The sequence below is a fragment of the Sander lucioperca genome, chromosome 18, assembly GCF_008315115.2.
Source record: "Sander lucioperca isolate FBNREF2018 chromosome 18, SLUC_FBN_1.2, whole genome shotgun sequence".
Lineage (NCBI taxonomy): Eukaryota > Metazoa > Chordata > Actinopteri > Perciformes > Percidae > Sander > Sander lucioperca.
This window is the reverse complement of record NC_050190.1, coordinates 20,320,477-20,344,801: the sequence shown is the minus strand read 5'-3', so window position 1 is coordinate 20,344,801 and position 24,325 is coordinate 20,320,477. Positions and strand designations below refer to the sequence as shown.

General features: G+C 45.5%; 1 protein-coding gene across 8 annotated transcripts in view; it reads right to left on the bottom strand.

Annotated features, from left to right (window-relative positions):
- Positions 1-24,325, bottom strand: part of meis2a (Meis homeobox 2a) — an 81,231-nt gene that overhangs the window by 38,266 nt on the left and 18,640 nt on the right. For 7 of the 8 annotated variants that reach the window (XM_035994544.1, XM_031309982.2, XM_035994547.1 and 4 more), the window contains exon 8: positions 9,122-9,267. In XM_035994544.1, coding sequence (XP_035850437.1) covers positions 9,122-9,267 — 146 coding nt within the window. The remainder of the gene's footprint in view (positions 1-9,121; positions 9,268-24,325) is intronic. The other variant, XM_035994546.1, reaches the window with a different exon arrangement.

Genomic DNA, 24,325 nt, shown 5'->3' with positions numbered 1-24,325 from the left:
GGGATATGGGGGACTAGCTTTCTTGATAATCACTATTCAGAGAGATTCACATCTGGAGCCAAGGCCTGCTCTACTTAGATTTGGATTTATATATCTTTATGTTTTCTTTTTATTTGATTTTCTTTCTTTGATTCTCTTCTTCCTGTATCCCTCTGCTTTTTCTTATCAGCATGTGGTACAGCTATTTTTGATACAGGGGTTACTATCTTTCACACATGCTCATTTGTATAGCCTTACATGATCTTAGGGGGATGTGGCTGCAGAGAAACATGGTTGGCTCCATTTGAAGAACAGACACTAACAACACCCAGCTCAATATATATGCTAGGCAGAACTGCTGGAGCAATGGAGCATTCTGGGTAAATGGCTGCGGTGCAGGGAGGGTCCACTGAGGCTAGTGGAGGGGGAAGAGTTGGGGAAAGGAGCAACAAATTGACCCGCTCAGCCTCAATCTTTGATGTGGACTTGGCTCTCTCTTAAAAACCAGTCCATATGTTCAGAGGGGGAAAGGGAGAGGATATCAATGGGGGAAAAATGAAAAGGTGAGGAAGTGGGGGAAAAAGGTGAGAACAAGAGACATGGCTCCCAGTTATAAGGACCCCACTGTGCAGGAATCCCACTGCCTGCCCCTGGACTGAGAGCTGGGCAAAACAAAAGCATGTATTTGAGAGGGGTAGGAAGGGAGGGGAGAAAAATCACACAAAATGGCAGGAGTGGGATTTGGTGCAGCCAGGGTCCCATGACAAACCAAACAGTGAAACACACAGACTGTTTTTGATTTCTACTCAATGCCTCCATCCCTCAACCTTTTCTCTTTCCTTGCCTCCCTCCCTTTTTAGCCTGATTTGCTGTTTCAACGCTGCTCCTTTTCCCTTTTGCATTATTCTTCTGTTGGTGTGAGATGAATATCAAAGCGATGCTGGGGCAGCTTGGAGGCCTGCAGCAGAATCTCATTGGCCTCAATGGTCCCCAGCATGCAGCAGCCACCGTTCTAGCAGCTATTGCCACAACCCCACAATCAACCGTGGGGGGGGGATGAGGCTAGCCTGCAGGGCGGTACCCCTGGAAGGGTAAGGGGTAATTTAAGGAAACTCGCTCTAAGATGTGAAACCAAAATCCTCTTATACATTTTGTTATGAGTAAGATAACCCCAAAAGTGTAGAAAAAGGGAAAACGGCACAGAATCAGCTACCACCATCTTAATAGCCTTGGTTTTCCACCAGGGGCATGTACGCTATCACAGACTACCTTGCGGGGTCCTTTATTACACATGACGTCATTCAGCCCTATTCCCATAGAGTCAGCTCAGCCAGGTCCCAGCCGACAGATCAGTGTTATGACTACAGCAGGAGAGGACTGCGCTGCTGTGCTGAAGGCAGGGAGGCGTTGCCAGGCTGGGGTGTATAGGGCCTTAAAGAGGTCTCCTCAGCTTTGTGCATGTGTGTTCTTGGAGGAGTCTCTCACTGTTTCAGAGCTGTGAGCTTATAAATCTGACTGCCCTCCACAGGCCTAGCCCTGTTTGCATTCTGCTGCGGTCAGGGCACGTGCAGTCACCTCTGCAGGGGTCGGTCAATCTCATGCTGCGCTCCCAATCTTGCATGAGGACACCACTGTTGTAAAATGGCTTTTAATGAAATGCACATACACTCTCCTCCTTTGTTTTCCCCTTGCTGTTGTCTTACTGGAGGATATGTTGCGGGTTACTCCTTTTTTCATTGGCAAACACTGTGGAGATTCGCACAGCTTAATCACCTCCATGCAGAGGGAACGTGTCATAAACAGTACCTTAGCGAAACACTCATTTCTGCTACTTCATTAAACAACTTGTATTAAGACGCAAACAAGCAGGAATGAAAATCAACTGGGAGGGAGGAAAGATGGAGGGAACATGAGGTAGAGGGAAGAGAAGTGTTGGGGTTATGCAGGTATCCCTGCATTTCCACATGCACAATAACATGCTCATCTTGTGGATAAACAAGCAAACATGTCTGCTCTTTTCACAAGTGCGCACGCGCACACACACACACACACACACACACACACACACACACAGTATTGTATGTTAGGTTTATGTGCCATGCTTTATGTGACAGTGGATTCCATGTGTTAGTTGGCTTTGAAGTGGAACTATGACAGATCTGGATTAGGGGACAAAGTGTAAAGGTCGGATGTCGGAGCATGAAACGAATTAAGGCTTATTACATTCTAATACAGCACAGCAACACTAAACCTCTGGAACGGCTACCTACTATGCTAAAGCTTACTGTAAACAAGGCTTCAGCAACAGAGCTGTGACACACAAACACTGGTAAATTACCACAAAGCTGATCTGCAATGAGATGGCAAAGTTGATACGGCCCGTCATATAATTATACAGCCTGTGAAAATTGGTGGTCACTGGATCCCCCTTCTAAACTTTCTGTTTTCTGCTCTCTCGATCTACAAGAAATCATCTTGTTGACATGTAGGGGTAATTTGTTTATGAGTTCTGACATTGAAGGTGAGATTGTGTGAAATAAAATAATTTCTTGTGGTTTTTTTTTCACTATTAGTGTCGCAGTGTCTGGGTTTGAGTGTGTGTCCATGCCGTGGTAGCCCCTCTGTGGTGGCCCGGCTGGCGAAGAACAGATGGCAGGCTGAGGTGGCTTGTGTCTCTGTTTTCCAGGGTCGCTGAGCAGCCAACATTAGAACACAGTGACTAGACAATAGCTAAGCACCAAACCTCACCCCCCCCCCCACCAAAGATCTCCTTCAGAGTCATTATCAAAGACTTGCAATGACTCCAGTGCTAAACACCACCAAACTACCCTGTCATATTGTCACTAACGCCTGTTTTGTAAACACACACACACAAAGCAATGGGTGTTGTCACACAAGTAATGTGATGACTCTTTCCTGCGTCTCCCACTGATAGTCACACATTTGGGCAGCAGCAGTGAACCAAACTGTCGCCTGGGTTGCTACGGGTGACTGGAGAGCTGACTTTTGGGCTGCGAGGCAAACGAGCACATGACAGATTAGTGTGTGGGCCTCCTCCAGGCTTCCACCTCTGTGACCTTTGGGAGCCCCCTCTTTACCCCCTCCTTACCCATGCTCTTACCCCTAAACCCCCCTTCACCCTCCTTCTGCTTTGTCTCCACCCTCTCTCTTCATCTAAACTCACACAAGCTAAGGAGGTAAAAAGCAAACAGATTTTCAATGTACATCACTGAAACATAGTTGCTTCTTCATAATATTTATGGCTTTAAAAAGTTCATTTTATAAACAAATGAACAATGTAATCGCACAAGATGTAAGTGAACTAACTAACTAAGCATGATTTTTTATTTTTTATTTTTTTTATTGTGCCATGTATACTGGAAAGCCAAAGTAGGCACCAGCAGCTATGGAATAAACATATTTCAGCAGTTTAGTGTAAAAGGAGAAAGGGCTTGGGTATTTCAAACTGTTTGCAGATGTGTGTCTCCACCAGTTAAATGCTACTTGTACTGGAACAACACACAAGGATTAGAAGGACTAGAGTAGCTTAAACAAAACGGGGGATCCTACAGAGCTGACTGTTTAGTCTACTCAAACAACATGCCCTCTCTTTTTGAGGGATGGACTTGTACACTTGTTTATCGTATGGGACAAACATCCGTTGCCAGGGTTTGGCCTTGCCTGCGCCCATGTCTTGTGAATGACCCTAGCTGGCTCTTTTATGTGCGTCTATAAAGGGCGGTCGAGAGAGCGGCAAGGAGGGCTCGACCTGACGATGACACCCTGTTGTCATGGAGACTAATGCTATGTTGGGCTGGGATTGGGAGAGGAGGTGGAGGTGGTGGTGGTGGTGGTGGTGGTGGGGGGGGGGGGGGTAGCCACTGCCAGTAATGTCTAATGATGTTTGCAGCAAAATGCACTCATCTCCTCACAAAGTGTGTTGTGTCCCCACTCTGGTTAACGCCTGTATTAACAGGGCATCTTTTGAGCTCCGCTGTGAGCGTTCTTCCAGGTATAATGTTCATTTTATTAATTCAGTCAAAAAGCTGTTTATGTGAGTCAATACTCACATTGGTGTTACACTTACAGTAGGAGGATAAAAGACAATGATGTATTGTACTAATTAATATATCTACAAAAGCATCTAATCATTCATATCTCATCTGAACACACAGTTCTACTACTCGCAGTCCAAGGACTTTCCAAATGACCATGGGGTATATCACTTCCCTTTCAAGGAGCCCAGGGGACCAATACACCTGGCTTAGCAGCTTAACAGAATTTCCCCAAACACCCAGGCCAAAGGGTGGCCCGGCACAAAACCTGAGACGCTTGATGCTTGAGAGGGCTACCTACTTACTCATCTGACTGACCACTCTCCCCCTCTCTCTCACTCAATCCCTCCCTCCCTCCATTTTAAGTAACACATACACACGTGTGCCAACCCCTCAACTGGCCTGGTTTGCTCCTGAGGTCCCCTATTTATTTTCATAGGTGTTTGAGGGTTTACACTAGTCAAAAGACAAGGCCATAGCCCAGAGTGGTATCTTTGTATCGGAGTGCTTCCTGTTTTCATTGCGAGACCGACCCTTGTCTTTACAGGGGTGAGTAAGGGCTAGCAGGGAGCTAGCAGGGGGGGTAAGAGGAAAGGAAGGCCAGGGGCGCCAAGGGGCTAATTGTAAATTTTAGAGTTTGCTTTGGCCAACAAAAAAAAAGGGCATCGCCTTGAGCGACAATAAGAAAAGAACTTCTCTCCTACTATCTTTTATTCCCTTTAACTACCTATCCTCTTCTTGTCCTGAATGTTGTAGATCATGCTTTTGAAGTGCAGTAAAACATTTTACCCCTAACAGTGAAGTTTACCTTTCTGATAACATAATCTCCCTGTAGTATTGAAAAGCCTATACCAACAGTCTGGGATTTTCCTTCCCCTAATGTGGCTGGAAGACATCCAGAAACTCCTGGGGAGGGAGGGGGTATTAGAGAGAGAGAGAGAGAGAGAGAGAGAGAGAGAGAGAGAGAGAGAGAGAGAGGGAGGGATGATAGAAGGAGTGAGTGGAGAGACGGCCTGACCCTCTTCTGCCAGCTAACACCAGCTGATCTGTCCTGCCGTTTGCCAATTACATATGGGGCAGTTAAGGTTGCCAGCTCACGTGCTCTCTAGTGCATGTGCATATGGGCTCAATGTAAAAGACGTCAGAGTTATCACAGCTTCTCCACAGAGTAATTGTGGAATCTTTGCATATTTTGTGAGATCTCTATGGCACCAAAACTGTATTTCCCCTCAGCTGGAATGTTGGCATGGTAGGGTTGATGGTAACTTTCTATATGTGACTGTCAAGAAGACCATCTTGTGATTTCTCCCAAGAGAGTGTGAGGTCAGAGTGAAGCAAGGGAGGGTGGGAGGGGAGAGGGAGAGGGCAATTTTGTTATACTGAATCCAAAAGCCAACAGTTGTTACTATTGGCCTGTGTTGTTTTTCGGTGTGTGAAGGGGGGTCCTGTCCTTTTGAGCTTTTCAGAAGATGTGACAATAGCTGGATGTTGAGAACATATGTAGAGAGACCCCTGCGGCTCATAGAAGAGGAGCTCCATGCTGGCCCCGCAGTTTGAGGAAAATACAAGGCCGCTCCTTTCACTCCTCACCCCTCAGTTAATGAATGCATGAATGGCAGAATGCCGCTATAGGCCATTCAGGGGCCAAAGTCCCCAAGAATTCACCCTTGCACAGACGCATCCAGCACTGGCAAATACATTTGCTTAACAAATTAAAAGAAAGGAGAATGGCTAATGTGTGTGTGTGTGAGAGAGTGAGAGAGTTTATGGGTGGGAGAATTGGATTGTGAGAAGGGGGATAATTCAATTAGTCCTCTTCCTCAGTAGAGAAATGAAGGCAGGTTAAAAGGGAGGGATTATAATTTGTACAAGACTGGCCAGGGCTTTACACAAAAGAAACAAATAAAGATTGGAGAGAACATCTACAAGCAGGGGATGTGATAAAGGAGAGAGGGACAGAGGGCCTTGAAAGCTCTGCTCTATCTGAATTAACCAGCTCTCTGAAAAATGCGCCTGTGCCCAACATTGGGATACCCCCACCCCCTTTCCTTTCCACTCTTTGAATTCAATTTTAAAACAATTCTAAAGAAAAATGTTGGCAACTCTTCCAAAAGCTCTGTATGTGACATTCTGTCTTTCTCTCAGCATCTTTTGCAGAGGGGAGCATTGAAGCTGTGTGAGGCTTTCAACAGGAAAGATGCCAAATCATGAGGAAATATTTAGTCTTAACTTACATAAGGTGTATTTAGATTTCACTTTAATAAAACATTTTGCCTTTGTCATTTGTCCCTTTTAAACACAAGCAAGGCATCCTACTCCCTCCCACCCTCAGCATCTGATTAAAGCCTGGTCTGGACGGTTTGGTGAGAAGTCTCCAGTCAGGGAACGATGGAGCTGTGAACAGCTGTGAAGTCATTTTGATAATGATGAGAATAATAAGCATGCAGACTAGCGTGGTGGAGCCGCTAAGGCCTGCGAGGCTCAGGGCTTTGCTGTTGCAGCTTCACTGCTCCTGAATAGATAAAAGTGATTAAAGCACTCCTGATTATCCCTGACCAATATGTAATGGATTTACAGCCCTTTCAATTAGGCCGTATTTGCTGGCCACACATTACTTGGGCATTTGGTTAGGTAATCAGGGTAGAGGGGCTTTGGGCAGGGAGGGGTGGGAGGGGGGTTATAGGGTGCACAGGGGCTACCTGACCCTCTTAAATGTGTGTCACGAAGAGTGGAAGAGCAGGTGGAAGCAAATGCAGGGGACTGCAGGCAACAGGAAGTTGAAGAAATAACTTTTTACTCAAGGTTTATGGTGGCAAGCCAAAACTGATCATAGGAGAACAAAGACAAGGGTCAGTCAAAGACTAAACTGAAAACCAGAGGACTAAAGCCTGGTTCACACGGGACGATTTTAAAATTGTCGGCCGATTTTCCAATCCTGAGAGACTCCACACACGGCGATAAAAAATCATGGGTCTAACAGTTTTGGTCGTACAGTGTGTGGTGCGCAGCACACGGCAAAATCAACACATCACACACGAACTGATTTGACTCCCGAGCATTCCCAGGTCAGACGGGAAATCTCGCAAAATCCCTCAAGATCAAACGTGACTTCAGAGTAAACAATCATGGTGGACGAAGAGGATGCAGTGGTGCAGATAGTTTGTAGTTTGTTTTTAACCGGAAAATAACGTTATCACAGGTCGACGAGTTGGTCCTCCATCTCCGACGTCCACCGGACTTTCTGGTGCGCCATGCCGCTGGCTGTTTTGATTTTGTTTCCCGGTGCTTTCCTCGCCACCTCGTCACCTCGCTTTCTGATTGGCTACACGCCACAGTCCACAGGCTGCGTGCTCGTTTGTCCCCGGGGGACACCACACACGAGGAGAAATCGGGCCAAAACAATCCAACATGTTGGATATCCCCGATTTGAGATCGGAGCGGTCCCGACGTCCTTCCGAGCAGACGAGAGCAGTCTTAACACACCACACACGGCAGGAATATCTGATCAGATTATTTTAAGATAATCGGAGCATCCTTAAGATTGTCGGAAGGGGTGAATCGGGGCTAAAATCGGCCTAATTATCCTGCCGTGTGAACCAGGCATTAAATACAAACTACTCTGACGAGGGGATGACGTGCAGGTGGAAAGATGGGGCGAGAAGCTCAGGTGAGAGGAATGAGGTGATTAGGCAGGAAAACAGGCAGGGAGCTGATTGGCTGGAAACAACTCTGGGAGCATGAGGGCTAACGAGGCTGATTGAGAGCAGGTGTGTAGATGGGCAAAGGAGGGAAACGCAGGACAGAAACACAGGAGGAAAAACACAGCAAACAGAAAACCCAGCACTCAGTCCAGTCTTCATAAGAAGTCTGAGGGCATCTGGACACAGAGATAGACTCCTACAATGTGTGGATGATCCATAAGGCTAAAGTTCTAAACTATGTCTCTTCTACTTTCTCTTTCTCTCTCTCTCTCTCTCTCTCTCTCTCTCTCTCTCTTTTATTTTACTTCACCCTTCCCCCTACATTGTCCCTCCATCTCTGGGACAGGGAGCCACGTGCTCAGTGAGCAGCTTATGTGTCATGGCGTGGCCACCTCCTCCTGAAATCTGACCTGTGTAGCAAAATCAATACAGCCTGATGTTCTGATAATGTCCTGACATTAGTGGGGGGGGACATGTGGTCCGTCCCCTTATACACACACAGACGGACAGAAAAGCAGACTGTCACATACATAAAAAACAGCTAAGATAAGAGTATTCCATCATTTTACGGGTATGTTTGAATTACTGTGGCATTTGAATATTTAATCCAAGCCATGAAGTAAATGAGCCAATGTCAGAGCTGTCTGACTGAACTGTCTGGCAAACAAACAATTTCCTCTCAAGCTATGGAGGAGAAATATATTAGCATGTGCCCTCTCAACGTCAATCATAACCTAGAATGTCACCAAGTCAACTAGATTCTAAAATGTGAGACTGATCAAGAGGTGAATAGATGAAGTATTTCGCTCATTCCAGTGAAAAGAACTGCATTTTTAAAGACAAGTTACAGCTGCCGCCCTAGAAATTTGTACCCATAACATCAGTACACCTACACAAGAGTTACTGTAACAATGACAAAATATGTTTGATTTCAAGTGATCAGATTTCAAAAAATCTGTGCACTCAATCTAAATTTTTACACACCGTAACGCTCACAATCATCCCTCCAGTAACTACCACTCCTCTTAATCTGCCCCAGAAAAAAAACATTCTCCTTCAGGCCAAACAAACAGTGCATCTCATATTGGAGTAAATGTGATGGATTGTTGGGCCATCTCCCTCTTACTCAGAGTGTGCTGAGCAGAGTAAACAGTCCAAACTGATTAGATTGACCTGGTCACTGTGTCCTTCTGACAGGTGGCTGACAGGTGAGCATTGCAGCGCATCCGTCACTCAACAACTATGTGACAGGTGTGTATGAGTGTGTGTGTGTGTGTGTGTGTGTGTGTGTGTGTGTGTGTGTGTGTGTTTGTGTGTGTGTGTGTGTGTTTCTACCTGGGTTGCTTTCATACATGTGTATCTCCAAAAAGTAATGGCTGTGCTTACCGTGAGATGCTGGAACAGCCACGCCCTCATGATGTTAGTGGCCACCTTGGGGAAAATGCCACGCTTTTTCTGCCTCTTCTTATCTTTGTCCGGATCGTCGTCATCCCCTGTGCCAGGCGATGCAACGCTGTTGTCTAAGCCATCTCCTGGACGGAAACAAAACCCGGGGTTAAATAACATCCCACACAACACCACTGACTCAGAATACAATAAAAAAAAAAATCAGATCTAAAAATTCTCAGAGCTGAAACAGAAGTACAAACAGTCAAAGCTGAGTTTAAGGCTCATGAAAAATGGATAAATGGACAAATACCACAGACAGGAAGGAATTCAAAGGCACTGCACTGAGGCCTAGAGAATCGCCGCAGCAAAGCCAGTGTTGTAGTGTAGTGAAGATATGGAGGTAGGGGGATTTAGATGGCCTTAGAGGAAGGCCTGTACAGCGAGCGAGGGGTTTACACAGAGGCCTAGCAGAGTTGTTCTATACCCCAGAGCACGGGAGAGGGGAATAGGGGTTAATGACTCTAATGTTATGGTTGGATGCTGAAACGCTAGGTTCCCCATTCCAGTTCTGCAGTAGGAAGAGGAGGAAAGTAAAAAATGGAGCAAATGACAAAAAAAAAGGACAAGGAGCCTTCATGTACAGTAGAGGCTCGGACTCATGCCATTAATTCAATTAAATTTGCATGCTTGACATAATGTAGAGCTTTTTTTTTCATCTTTTGAAATGAGCCAAAGGGGACAGGACGGAGTTATGCAGACATATACAGTACATTCATAAATTCATGTTGCGTGCACAGGCACACACTCACATACAAACAAAACTCAAAGGAGTTGAGACGCATGAGTATTAAAGTAGGGATGTGATTTGGGGTGGTTTATTGTTGCACTTCGATGCAATAATGGACTCGTCTGCCTCCCCCACCCCAACCCAAGCCCCGACTCTCTTAGTTCTCCTCTCTCAGTCCCTTCCCTCGCAGCCACCCCTCCCCATTCCGCCACAAGATTAGCATGACAGGCCAGTGGCGGCTTCGCCTGCATTAATGTCCGTCAGCGTTTGATTTCAAGAGGAAAACATGCACATAACCCAGGCACGATTTCTCTTTTAAATAGAAGTTTCCATCTTTGTCCTTTGCCTTTTTCTTGTTCCTCTTCCCCAGCATTAATTGTGCATTAGCAAAAATGATTTACTTTTAACAGTCATAGTTATTTTTTCTTGCCCCCAGGCACAAATGCCTTGAAAGCCTTCCTTGAGGGCATCTAAATTATGTATCTGAAAAACTCCTTCACTAAGGCAGAGAAGGACCCTGATGTTCTCAAAATTCAGACTCGCATGTCCTCCTGTTTTTGGGGAGGCGTCAATCACAACCACCTATACAAGCCTTAATCTCGCATAAATATTTGAACTAATAACATTAAAAAGGGGGAAAGAAAAAGGATCCGACTGGTAGCGTAATCAAATGCAAAATAAATGAAGAATACAAGGACAGCAGGGGCCCTCAGTTCTGACTACTTTCCCCACTTTCTTTTTCCTCCCCCTTTGTTTCTCCCTCTCTTTTTTCTTCTCTCTCTCTGTCTTTCTTTTCTTTCTGTGCACAGTGTTTTCCTTCCACATCATTAGCGCAGAGCCACACGAAAGAGGAAAACAGAGAAGTGCCGACTTTGCGCTCCCTGTGTGAAGTTAAAGAAGCAACGGCCCCTCTGAAGGACATATGGGAATGGGGACACAGACTAGGGGTGTTGTAATTGTAGAATGGGCATTCATTAGTGGCAAATGCCGTAAATCCCAGGCTAAGTACAAATCCTTGTTCAGGAAAGCCTAAAACAATAAACTTTGGTCTGGCCATAGCCCTACCCTGACTGTGAGGGGCTTCCTGAGAAATGCGACCCAGACGGAAGTCAAGTCTAACTCCCCCAGTTTGCTTCCAAACTTCAATAACAACAACTAGTGAGCTGTGAATTTTAACCACCCTCCCCTTGTTGCTGTGCTTTTGAGCTTCACTGAATAATGTTGATACACAGTTTGGTTGTTTGTTTGTGTGCCGCTAGGTGTGTTGTTGATTGTGTTGATTTTTCAAGCTAGTCTCCAAATCCCTCTCCTGCTGTGAGCAGTCAGGCTCATCCAATGGAACCACACAGTGGCCAAAAGGCTGGCAGATTAATTTTATTGACGTTTCCATTTTCACTGCAATGCGATAGCCTCCCCCCTGGCCAGGGCCACAGCGACCCGTGCGTATTTACAGACTGACCTGTCACTTCATTACCCAGCATGCTCGCTGCCTCCTGCCCTAGCCCGCAAGGGTGAAACCAGACTCCGCGGCTTTCAGCTCCTCTCTCCCTCTGTCTTTCTCTCACATGCACATGGATACTGTCATGTGTGCACAAAACATACATGTGGCATTCAAGCACAAATCTTGTGTTCAGTATTAATAGTTGTTTTGAACTTATATACACATGCAGAAATATGTGTATTCAGAGAATATAGGAAAATCAAGTTTGGACAGAGAAAGAAAGAAAGAAAGAAAAAGAAAGAAGAGGAACAAGGAGGGGAAGAAAAGAAGAAGTAGAAAAAGAATAAAGAACCAACTTGCACAACCTCATTACATCTAAAGGAGAGCTGGTGCTTTGCATCCACCCCCACTCCTTTCTTATGAGCGAGAGAAGGAACGCTGCAGGGCAAATTGTCCCAAACGCTAATGGCTTCTGACTGTTCCCTGGCAACTCTGCCATTCTAACCTGTGTGGATGTGCACTCTGAAAAAAAAAAATAGGGGAAAAAAAAAAGTGCAGGGCAGAGCATGTAGAAGCGTCCCATCATCTGGCCATGTGACACAGATGGGGGTTGGCTATTAGGAGGCAGCCGAAAGGCCTAGGGGAGCCGAGGTGCTGGAGTGTAGCCCCAGGCACTTTTTGGAAAAGCAGCGCCCTTGGAGACGGAAAAAAAGACAGCCCCCCTCCCCTTTCTCCCACTCTCTCCCCAGTCTCTGTCTGTCTTCCCTCACTCTTTCCTCCTCTCTTCTTCTCCCTCTCTCCTTCTCCCTCACCCACTCCATCAATATCTTGACCTAAAGTGTTTGCAATGAAAGTTTGTGCTTATTTTAATACGCACAGAAACCGAGAAGGTGTAATCAGGAGAGATGGAAGACAATGACCAGACGCAATGAGGGCGAGAACACGAGCAAACAAACAAGCACCAAGTCCAAGAGCACATTACACTCACATACATTCCCTCTCTCATCACTAGTGGGTGGTTATTAAAAATGCATTCAGATATATCTCCCTGTGAGTAAATTGGTCTCAGGGCTGAGCTCATTAATGGATTGGGAAAGGACTGTAAACATACTGCAACTCTTGCTTATCTAATGTTGGCACATTCAGGGTCGCTTCAGGATTTGTTGCACAAAGAACTGTATAAGCACAAAGTGTCCTACAGTGTCTGCTGAGAGTAAGAGGGTGTCCTAATGACTCTAGAGATCATGCTTCATGTCTAGGAGGCACCCTGCCCCTCAGGGAGCCACTAAGGTCTAGTCAGCCCTGGAAGCATTATGGAAATGGCCGTGAGTAACACATATTTCGGCACCATCAGTACGCCCTCCCTTTGCTGCTCTACCATTCCGATATACCAATGCATGAATGAATAATGGCTTGTCAATAGTTGGAAAACATTCAAACCCAGTCACGGTTAGTTATCAAATAACACTCCAGACTTATTGGTCCCTGTACTATTAAAACACCTACTGAAAAAAGCCTCTAGACAAGCTTTAGATGTTGTCTGTGTATTATTCTAAAGGCTGTGCAGTGATTTTGCACTGGGAGGCCCCGGCATTTGTTTCAGGGTAATGAAGCAAGAGTGTAGAGGCAGTGGCTTATGGAAGCTGTGGTTAAAGTGACTAATTACAACATACCCCCCACACCCCGTGTCAGCTCAAACTAGTCAGGCATGTTCACCCAAGCTCACCCAAATGAGGAGAAAAGAGAAACTCACGAGGAGAAGGAAAGAGGTGTAGACGGAGAACAGGAGCTATGAGGCTTGTTGTAGCAGCAGCTCCTTTGGCCTTCTCCACCTTAGCACACCACAGTGATCCTCCAACCCTCCCTCCAACACCCTCCTATTACACCACCTCTAGCCCTGCAGGCTTGGCCACGGAGAATGAAGAGAAAAGAAGAGGGGGATTTAGAGCCTCCCTTTTCCCTCTTTTTCTCCTCAACTTTTCAGCCAACATAAGCGGCGTTTAGCACATTCAGTCCCCCAAATGGCAGCGAATGAGAGAAGCAGTGGGGGCTCCTCTTTTGTCCGTCTGGTTACCCCTTTTATTTACTCTGGATTTACGAAGGGGTCTTTGTCGGCTCTGGGACCACATGCTCTTGACGCACACACAATCTCTCTCACATACACACAAACGCGTAGAGGCTCTATTCACACTAGTGGAATGGCCGGCCCTCTGTTGCTCTGTGCCGATGGGGATTACAGATCTTCTGGCTATAACCGCATGCTAGCAATATGCTTAGCACTTACGTAACATACAGGGTGCTAACGAGTAGAACATAATCCCTTTAATGATAAAACACACACTTGAGCATCCAATTTCTAACAGTAAGTAACCCATCAGTGTGTTTGTGTGTGTCCTATTGTGACCACACACCATATGGCTTACTGCGCTCATTCAGATCCATACAGTAGATGAGGGCTCTAAACGGAACTGTTTTAGTGTGGCTGCACCACTGTGTTTTACGCTGATTATTTCCTGATCTGTGCTTAAACAAGCAGCAGCCCCTTGCACTGGACCATAAAACAACAGCTTAGTAAACAGCAAGCATGCTGACAAATTGGTAGCGCTCAGGCCGGAGTCATTAACAGCCCTAAAATCTGTCAGAGCAATTACAACAAACTCTCTCCTTCAGCAAGTCTCCCTGCCAAACTCACATGTCACTATCCGCCTCCTCTTTACCACCCCTTGTTACCACCAGGACACCGGCTAAAGGTGAAAGAGAGAGGACTCCCACGTTTTCCTCCAATAGCCATGACACCCGGGAGAAATGAGGACAAACCTCCATCTCAAACACAGCTGTATCTGCATCCTGAGTGCAACGACTGAGTGGTTCCTTTTGCATGAGAAGTAATGTGTAGTTGTCTCCCCCCAAAAACACATCATTAAGTGTTCCCTTAAATGAAGTGGAATAAGAGCTTCTAATTAGATGGGTTTTTTCTATGTGTGGGGAAGCGAGGCAGTCAGGCAGTAAGAAAGGCAGGGAGGGAAGGAAGGAGGGAGGTGGTGGGGGGTAGTTGCTCAACAACTCCTGTACCTCCCTCCCTTCTCCGCCCCTTCTCTAAGCCCCCTAACCCTGCCATCAGGCAGATATCTCTCTGTCATCCCTGGAATGCTGGAGATAACTATCGCCTCTGTACCGATACAAGGCCTCTCTCCTCTCACAGGCACAGTGTTGACCCCACTGTGCACATCCCTACCATAGAGGGCGAGGTCGAAGTAGAGGGAGCAGAAAGAAAGAGAGGGGAAGGGTGAGGGTTGGAGGTAAAACTTGTTTTTTAACAGCCAGTTAGGCTATTTTACCTTGTAATCCAAAATAAGGACTGGAGCAAAGCCACCCTCCCCTTTCAGCCTCTCCCCTAGAGCCAAAGAAGAGTAGTTCGTCCAGAAGGGAGAGGGAGTAAAGGGGGGGTCGTCACTCAAGAGAACTCTCTTGATCTTTTCATAAGATTATGATCCTAAAGTTTAACACTGGGTGCACAGAGTTTGCACATCATCCAAGGCTTTATACTGAATTAATTATTGGTGCGATTAACCTTCTACCTGCAACAATTTTCTTAATACATCATAAATTGGGACATTTAGGGTTGCACAATGATTGTTTATACCTCCTGGGATCTTGATTGTTTTGTTCCGTACATATATATGTGTATATAAACACACAAAAAAAGTGGTACTTTTTACACAGATGTGTAAAAAGTATGTATAACAGAATGCATGTCAGCTGAGAGAAGACTCTTTATTCAAGGAGGAAAAAGACCCAAAGAAAAGAGATGGAATAAAGATGTATATAAGAAAGGAGGCAGGCTGTTGCAGATGTCAGGACCCAATTTGCATGAATGGCAAAGGGCTAAATTGCAGGGGATGGGGGAGCTACCCTCCACCCCGCTCTTTTTGGGGGAACTAAAAGGGAGCTGTGATGCCCATGACTGCTCCTCACTCAGCAGACAGGGATCAGTGGCTAATGAAGGGCTTTGGGTCTCCACCAGACATTTCACACTCTCTGCCTCCCTGACAACTCCACCCCGCTTCCCCATGCACTCCAACACTACCACTGCTCTTCTTAAATTCCAAATTGAATGGGGCTAATTGGTCTCACAGGTAATCACGGTTCATCCCTGGTTTCTTAATAAACAAATGTACAAACCTGCCAATGCACCTGTCCAAATCTTGTTTCTGTCTACCCAGACTTTGTCCTTCTTTTATCCCTTCCTTAATATGGTACAATTGAGCTATTCTTGATCTTTGTGGTTAAAATTGCACATATTGATGCTACACCCTCTATAATTTACAATTGTGGAAAAACAGGGCTGGTTGCCCACAGAGAAGCATACCTAAAAATCCTAAGGTTGGATGCTGCATTAAATATTAAAGAATAGGTATTTCCCAAAAGCAAGTGGGGCTATGTTGAATTGAAACAAGCATGATCATTAGTAAAATAAGCTGCTTCCATACTTTGTGCTTTGTAAAAATGACTGGGTTGCTCTACTTTGGAATGATAATGTAGCGAAAGCAGGGAATAAAGAAAGTAGACAGAGCAAAAGAAAACAAAGAGATGGAGAGCGTGCACATGCATCATATGGATCCATCTGCTAGTGAAGAAAGAAAATGGCTTTACAATCCCGCTAGGAACTATTGCATATCAAAGTCTTCTACCTAAACCACCAGAAAGAGCATCTGTGTGCTGGTTGCCAGTGTGCTGGTTGTGTGTGGTTTTGTGATTCAGAACAGCCTACACTGTTTGAGGCAATGTATGACAACAGCATCAGCAGTGATTCTCTACCCTCAATTACAATTCAAAACCAAACAAACCAACTCCCTGTTTTCATACTGAGAGAGAAGTACGAATTGGATTTATTGCAGACATCTTTGCCACACCTGATGGACAGTGGCATCAAAGTAGAGTTTAGCAGAGATGGGGGTTTCTACACAGAGCTGGGGGGTTGGTAGAGTAAATGGATTAAAAGGTTTATAAATCAACAAGTCAACCATCAGATTGTAGCCTCTGCTCAGCAGCCCTCTCATCAGCCAAAATGCCATGAAGTTTTTTTTCTCTCCCCGCTCTCTTTTTTTTCACACAAATGTCCTGGAGGCAGGGAACAAAGCGAGCAGAACTGATTACTGCGCTGCTGCCCCGCTCCACCAGTCTAAACTCTGTTTGGCTTCCTAATGAGCTCACTAAAACCCCAATTCATCACCCATAACCCCTTCTCAACCTGCCTTGAAATCCCCCAATATGGGGGAGTCAAGGACAGTCCATTTACAAGCTTTGGGCTGGGGTCAAGGGCTGTGAAGGGTGGATGGCATTGGTCGTTGCAATCGCGTGGCCAAGGTTATTGTGACACACGAGATACTTCCTATGTGGCTTGTTTGTCCCCCAGTATCTAAATGTCTTTACTATACGCCTTTCATTTCCTTCCAACCAATCTTCTCCTTTGATTGTCACACTCCATTGAGTTTATACACAAAAAAATGATATTTATTTTCACCATTTGAGCATTGTGTGTTGTTTTTTTACGCCCTACACCAACCTCCCCCATCTGTTATGCCCCCCTCTTTGCGCAACACCAGCGGTGTCCCAGCCTGAGTGGAGGAATGTCCGGCTTGATGGCTGCAGCAGCGGGAATGTCCCGTTCCAGTCAGCATTCGCACCAGAGATTTCAAGTTTAATACCCCTTCGTCCCATACCCGCAAAGACAGGAATTTGGTGGGAAGGGAATGTAGTCGGATGGGGGGGGGGAAGAGAGTAGAATACAGTTGGTCTATTAAGGATGGGGCAAGGGAAGAGGGAAAAATGTACAAAAAAAGAGAGAATATTGTAGGTAGATGACAAACAGCTGAGAAGGTAGGAAATGGAATGAAAAAAAGAAGGGAAGGAAAATATCTTGGTGAGGAGGTAGAGGATAGGAACGAGGTAGGGGATAGGAACTGGGTGTTGGTTGGAAGGGGGGGTCAAAAACAGAGCGGTGGAGGAGGAGGACAGACGGTTGGGGTAAACTCCCACAGTTCCTCATTACATGGAGCTAAAATGATCCTCCTGACACCTGAGCTGTAACCAAGAGAGCAGAACAGCATTGATGAATCCTTGGTTTAAAATGCAGCTGTTTTATTCTGCTTTAGTAATTAATTCTTTTTCCGATAGTGTATTGATTAAGCGTAGCCCCTGATAAAGTTCAAACTGAGAGAGATCCCTCCGGGGCTTTGGCTTGGCCTGCTCTGGAGAGTCAATGAAAACTTCCTCCCTCCACCTGCATCTCTCTCTCTCTCTCTCTCTGCGTCAGCGCAGTTTACCCTCATAAATTAGTCAGATCTGTGAGGAGTGAGGATCTAGCTGATACTTGCTTTGTCTGCCCTCTTGCTGATACAATTGTCTCTTATTTTTATACTATCCCACCTACACAAATGCAGATGTCCTTATTGACGAGTCCATGTAACACAACTTACCAAAACAATTATCTTTAGAGTGTTTTTTTTCTGGCATACTGACTGAGATACTAAATGTACTCTTGGCTACAGCTCTTTCACCTAGTAGCTGATTCCTTTGCTTCCTTCTCCCTCCTCCCTCGCACTCATTCTCACCCTAACAGGGAATCATGGCATACACAACGAGAACGTCTCTTTTCACAAAACTACTCTTTCATTCTTTTTATCGCTGCGTTTTTCCATACAGCTGTGAGTGAGAGTCTGATCAACAGAGGGTAGAGCGGGTCTCTCCGGGGAGCCAACTAGCAGAGAAATCAGATACAGCTTTACAAGAGAGTCAGACGCTCATGTCTTGTCAAGACCCCTCACCTACCGGCTCCTTTACAAGTCAATAACCAGGGCCCTGTGTCCTCCACTGGGCCTTGGCACACATTCACGTCTTTCTATAGGAAGCAGAGGCGGTGGGGAGCACAGCTCTGGATTCCATGGTGTAACCCTTAATGCTACATTATTCTGCTGATATTATGGAAATAATGTTGTATTTCTGCAATGAACATGCTCCTAACACATAAGGAAATATGTTTCCACATCCTAGCCATGGTGGGACACTACATCTATCCCCAATATACAACATGGACATGTCTGACATACCTGTAATACATTGTGACAAATAATTGTTGACCCCACGAGGACAGACGAGCCAGTTAAAAGCCTTTTGCAATATTAGGAACTAATGAAAGAGTGAATGAATTATGAAGGGAGGAGGAAAAAATATATAATTAGAAGGTGGAAGTAGTGCTTAATACATTTACTCGAGACTATTTCCTTTGGTTAATGGGGCCGCAGCATGCAGAGAGAGGGTTTTGACGAGGCTAGTATTGACTGTCCGCCCTGCTCCTTAAGGTAAATCCAGCAGGTCATTTCATTAAGGCCCAATTCCATGGCACTAATTTTGATTTTAGGGGCTTGACAGCTGTTGGCAGTGGAAATTGCTATGGCAGGAAAAGTGAGAGAAGAGCCTATTACTGCTGTGAAAAAAAATACAAATTGCAAAGCCTTGGTTCAAATTACTGCCACTCTGCCTCGCTTGACCGTCCAACATTCGTCTTTTGTCACGTTCCTGCACCTCACCTTTTGATTAGCTGCATGAAAAGGAAAAGTAGGAACACACGGCAATCTATTTTGGAATAAGGGTACAATTTGACAAATGCAGAGAAACAAATGCATGTAATTATACATATGCCTACTGATTATACTGTAATGAATGAATACAATAGCATTACAATAAATACTTCCTTACTCATTTGTGGGTTAATTCAGTTCTATGGTGCATCGGAGGCGCCCTTTGTGCTGGTGTTGTATTGGACTACATTATTTCAGAGGTGTTTCAAATAGTGTATCCATCTCATTTACATATGGAGGAACAAACATATTAGAAACAGTTTACAATATAATGCAACTCAACACCATAAACTACAGCCTCAGAAATGACCACAGACTTGAATCAACACCTCTCTAACACAGTGATTGATGGTTCAGTAGTGTTACAGAGGTACAGTAGGCTTGCATTACAATAAAGTGTTTTTTTTTGTTTGCCACTAAATGCATTTTGTGTGTTTGTTTTTCATTTTCGAAAAGCAACGTTACCAATCCTCGCTTATATAAAATGGCCACTGTAGGCTGGCCTGGCAGTGAGATGGACCTGACTCACAATGTGAGCTCCTAATCGCCTCGCCTTGGAAGTTAATATGCAGCATTAAAGTTCCAGAAGAAAGAAAAAAAAAGCTGCTCCTCTGATGCTATTAATTAGCAGTGTTCTATAGCTCTCAGCTTTTTGAAGCTCTCCATCTCCCTTTGTTTCACCCTCTCTTTTCTTTTTTTTTGTGCGGCCTTCGTTATTGACTTTTCAATTTTCCCCTCACATCCACCCCCTGCACTAGCCGTAGCACCAGAGCTTCTGCAGCGGTGCCCAGCCCAACAATACCCCCAAGCCCACTCTCCGAGACGCTGGCTGGGGAGCCCGGAGAGCTGGGCCAGCCCTACAGCTCCCACCAGCCCACCACTCACTCCCCACGAGACCAAAATCAAAGAGAGAGGCCCTTAAAATATAACCATGGGTATAATGAGGGTGCTCCGAAGAACAATAAGCATATACACCAAAGGAGAAAGGAGAGTAGGAGTACAAAAGAAAGAGAGAGAAAACTATAGGAATGTTGGCCTGAAAGTGTAGAGAAGTGCACAACAGAGGGTAGATGAGGAAAAAAAGCAGAATGATACTGTGCTTTAGGAGAAAGGGCAAAGGGCCACAGCCAGTGGTGATGGTAGCCAGGGCCACGCATCTATCCGACCACGTATCTGAACCCAAAACAACAAGGGGGTCTGCCGCATGCCTCTGGAGCCGAAGGGAGCCAAAGGGAGCACGACTAATTTCTGCACAACAATAGGCCTGGATGGGCGCCCACACAATGGCAGGTGCTTTGAATAGCAGCAGGGCCCTTACAGCAGGGATCTTCTCCTCTCTCACTCCGAGGGCTTGGGCTCTGGCTTGTGTAACCTTTCATTTTCAACTGGGCTTCCTTTTGACTCATAAAGGATGAAAATGAGCTCATGGGGTGGGGTGGGGCAAAGGAGTAAGAGACAGCCAGGCCTGTGAGGTACAATTCAGATCAAGTCTGTCCATGTTTTCTGTGCATTTTATCTGCCTTTCTCTCCCTCCTTTCTTCTACTGCTTTTTCTTTTCTCTCTCTCTTTATGTTTACAGTATCTCATTCTCTCTCTTTTGCTCGTCTCACTTTAACTACACATTTTTCCCCCGCCTCATTCTCTGGTTTTTTTCCATCGACTGTTGGTGTGTTGTGTTGTTATTTTCTGTAGCGGTTGTGTTTGTTGTGCTGCTGGGCTGTCCTGTAGGCCATGATTCAATGGTAAAGGCAGTTTTCCCCCCACCTTAAGAGCATTCTTTCCGGGGTCACAAGGTCAGGCTTCACAGATGTCTCCTGCAGACACTCAGTTGTCTAAGGACTGCATCCCTGGGAGTAAGCATTTGTACTAAACAATGCAGGCCCCCCCCTCACTTTGGAAAATGTTAAATGTGTTTTTCTTTTTCTGTCTCCCTTTTTTTCTACCCCTCTGTTTTCATTGTTTTATTTTTGAATGAAGCAATGGAATGAGTGCAATTTTTCCAAGGTGGAGGTTTTTGTGTTTAGATAATGAAAGCAATCTCTGGTTATCACAAGATAGTGGTGTTTTCTGGCTGCTTTCATTCTTTTGAACACTCCCCGTCTCCCTAAGTTTCCTGCAATTGTTCTAATGGGGCCTTAGTCATCCTTGCCTGATGGTGGAGGGAAAGATGCTTTTAAAGGTCTTTTTCTTCTCTCAGTGTGTGTTGCCAGGAGAGAAAAAATGAAAACATGTAGTAACTGTCCTGAAATTCACACTGAGAGACAGATACAAGAAGCCCTTGAGTAAGCAGGGCAAAAGTCAAACAAAGAGCAACCTTAAATGAACAGAAAGACAATATTTGAACTAGAACATCTCTGTGCAGCCTCAATCTCAACAAAAAATGTATAGAAGAGAATTCCTGTGTCAAATGGCTTTCATTAAAAAGAAATCAGCTTCTGCTCTTTTAGGGGGCGGAGCGTGACACTGGTAAAAGAGAGGAGGTTGCAGCTTTTAACATGCAAGTTCTGCCTCAGAACATGGAAAAGTGTGTAATTGGAACAACGTTTTAAAAATCCAGGCACTGAGCTATCCCTGAATATCTCACTCCTTTTCATCTCGCTTTCCCTTGTTCCTTTTTCTCTTCCTTCGTTTGATATGATGTTTTTGCTTCCCCCTCCAAACATCTTCTCTGTATTCTGCAAATTGATAACCCTCTAAATGAATTATGGTAAATGCATAATGAAGGTTTTCCCAGCTTCAGCCCTGCAGCCAGCCAGGATGGAGCATCTCGTTTGGCATGTTTGATTCGTTTTGTTGCGCATTTAGCCCCGGTGTTCCTTCAGAGTGTTCAATGCTTGGGGCATGTAAATAAGAAATTATCCTTGCTGACTAACATAACTAATACCTCCTCTGGGGTAATCAAAAATTATTAGACGCTTGCTTCCAATAAACATTAGGGCTCATGGCACTAACCACTGTCAAATCACTCACCTCCGCCTGCTCCCCAATAGCCATAAAATGGGTGAACAAAAGTGATCAGGTGTGAAAAAAGCACTCTGGCTACGTGGAAGCTGGGAGACCGCGGGACTGCTATTATGCCTAAAAAAGCAGCCCTTGGCTTTAAAGCATGCACTAGAGTCGGAATCAGACTAGAAAATGAGCTTATCTTGCATAATGCCCTCTAAAGCTTTGCATAAACGTAAAAGATGTGCGCGTGAAAATCAGCAGCAGAGACGAAGAACTCGGATTGTAACACACTTCCTTTATCATCCTCCCACTCTCTTGGACGGTGGCAGCATGGTTAAAGCACTACCTGTAGGGTATAGCTGCTCTGCTCAGTTCCAAATGTGCTTCAGTGTGTAAACCCTGGTTTACACAAGAGAAAACCACACAGCAAGTGAACAAGCTATAGCTGGCCTTGCTAAGCCACTCTACTCAACCGCTTGCTGTCTTTTGGGAGGGACCTTTGCTGTGATGTGGGGTTCGGGTATTAGGGGGAGGAGAACTGGGAGGGTGGGGGTGGTGGAGGAGATTAAAGAGCCAAGGGAGGCAGAAGAAAAGAAAGAAAGTAAAAGAGCACAAGGCCCATTGGTCAAACACAAAGGGGAAGAGAGGGGAAGGACATTTGAAGTCAGGGTTAAACTCCAAATAAGCACACCTTAAACGGGCCTGTGTAAGCTGGCAGTCAGGGTTTTTGGAGTTTCCCTGCAGGTGTGCCTTTGACAGACTTGGCCTCTATAACCTCTCTCTGATCTAGAATGGGGCCCGGGGTTGGACACAGAAGAATCCGGGCATCTTGCTGCCTCTGCTTCCCATTCTATGTCTATTACATTCACACATGCTTACACTCTGTAAACACACACAGACACACAGACACACAGACACACAGACACACACACACAAGGGGAAAACAAATCTGGTGAGGACTAGAGCAATTGGATTATCACCTCTTAAGGGTGACTTCTTGGCTGACCCCCTTCAGGCTAGCCTGCTGAAACAAGACAGAAAATTTCCTGGGAAAACACTCTCCCTTTAAAGAACTCAAGCACTGTCATCCTTGTGAAAATACAGCGGCGGCAGCATTAATGGACGTGGAAATGCCCCTTGGGGGCACACGCTCAAATCCCTTTTAGCCATATTACATCAGACCTCTGTGCACTCTTCCTCATCACCACATGCACTGGAGTAATCAGCCAAGGAACATGGGTGTGTAAACCCAATGTATAATGAACTGATACAACAGCACTGCACTCTGTCTTTGTTTTTGGCCCAAGCCTTTGGGTAAAAGGGAGAAAAAGTCACTCCCCTCCTTTTACTGTAGTTCAATCATGATTACTTCCCTGCAACACCTTTTCCTTTCTGCTTTTTAATTATGCTCAACTCACTCCCAGATAAACTTAATCTGCTTCTCAGAGAAAGAGAAGAAAAGAAAGAAAGAAAGAAAAAAAAATGTCTCCCCCAACCTTTCCCTTAATGGCGCAAAACAGACAGACATTCTCCTCAACTGCTGTCAGAATAATCTGGGTAATTTTTTCCCTATGTTCTCCAAACATTAGTTTGCACATTAGGTTCACCCAGTTAATGCGCCTTTCCTGCTGTGTAGGACGCAGTTCCTGGCCAAGCTAGGCCAGGCTGGGTTAGGCCAGGTCGCGCCGGGGGCCTGTTCCTGATTATGGACCAGAGGGACCAGGCCCCAGCCAGAGCCGAGGGAGAACAAGAGGAGTGGAAAGAAGGAGACGATAAGAGGAAGAGCGGGAAAGAGGAGAAAGCATGAGCTGCAGTGTGGATGGAGTGGTGGTGATGTTGTGGGTAGAGGACTATGTTACTGGAAGTGGAGCTGACTCTGACACTGCCAGCCCGCATCCTTTTACAGTTCCTTTGCTTTCGCTGTTTTCATGTGTGTTTTTTTTCTCTCATGATCTATAGACTCTAAGAACGTAACACAGGGTCAGGAGAAACACAGAGAGACATAAAAAAGGAAGAGAGAGAGAGAGCGGAAGGGAGGAAGGAAGGAGGGAGCTGAGGGAGCTGATCATTCTCTTTAATCACATTTTGGATGAGGGCCAGGTAGTCTGCGGTACTGACAGTGAGACTGAGAGGGGTGAGAGAGGAGAAAAGTGTGAGGGAGACGGTGAGGGAGGGAGGGGTGGGGGGTGGGAGAAAGAGAGGTAGAGAGAGATGAAGGAATAAATGGAAGGAGAGGGTGAGAGAGGATGAGAAAGGGACTTATGGAGAGAGGGAGAGCGGGGATGAGCCTGAGAGCAGAGCCCCTTGAAACAGCTTGAAGTGCAGCAGCGCTTAAGCAAGAGTGCACATATGCCCACACATATTATGTCTATGCGTGTGTATGCAGG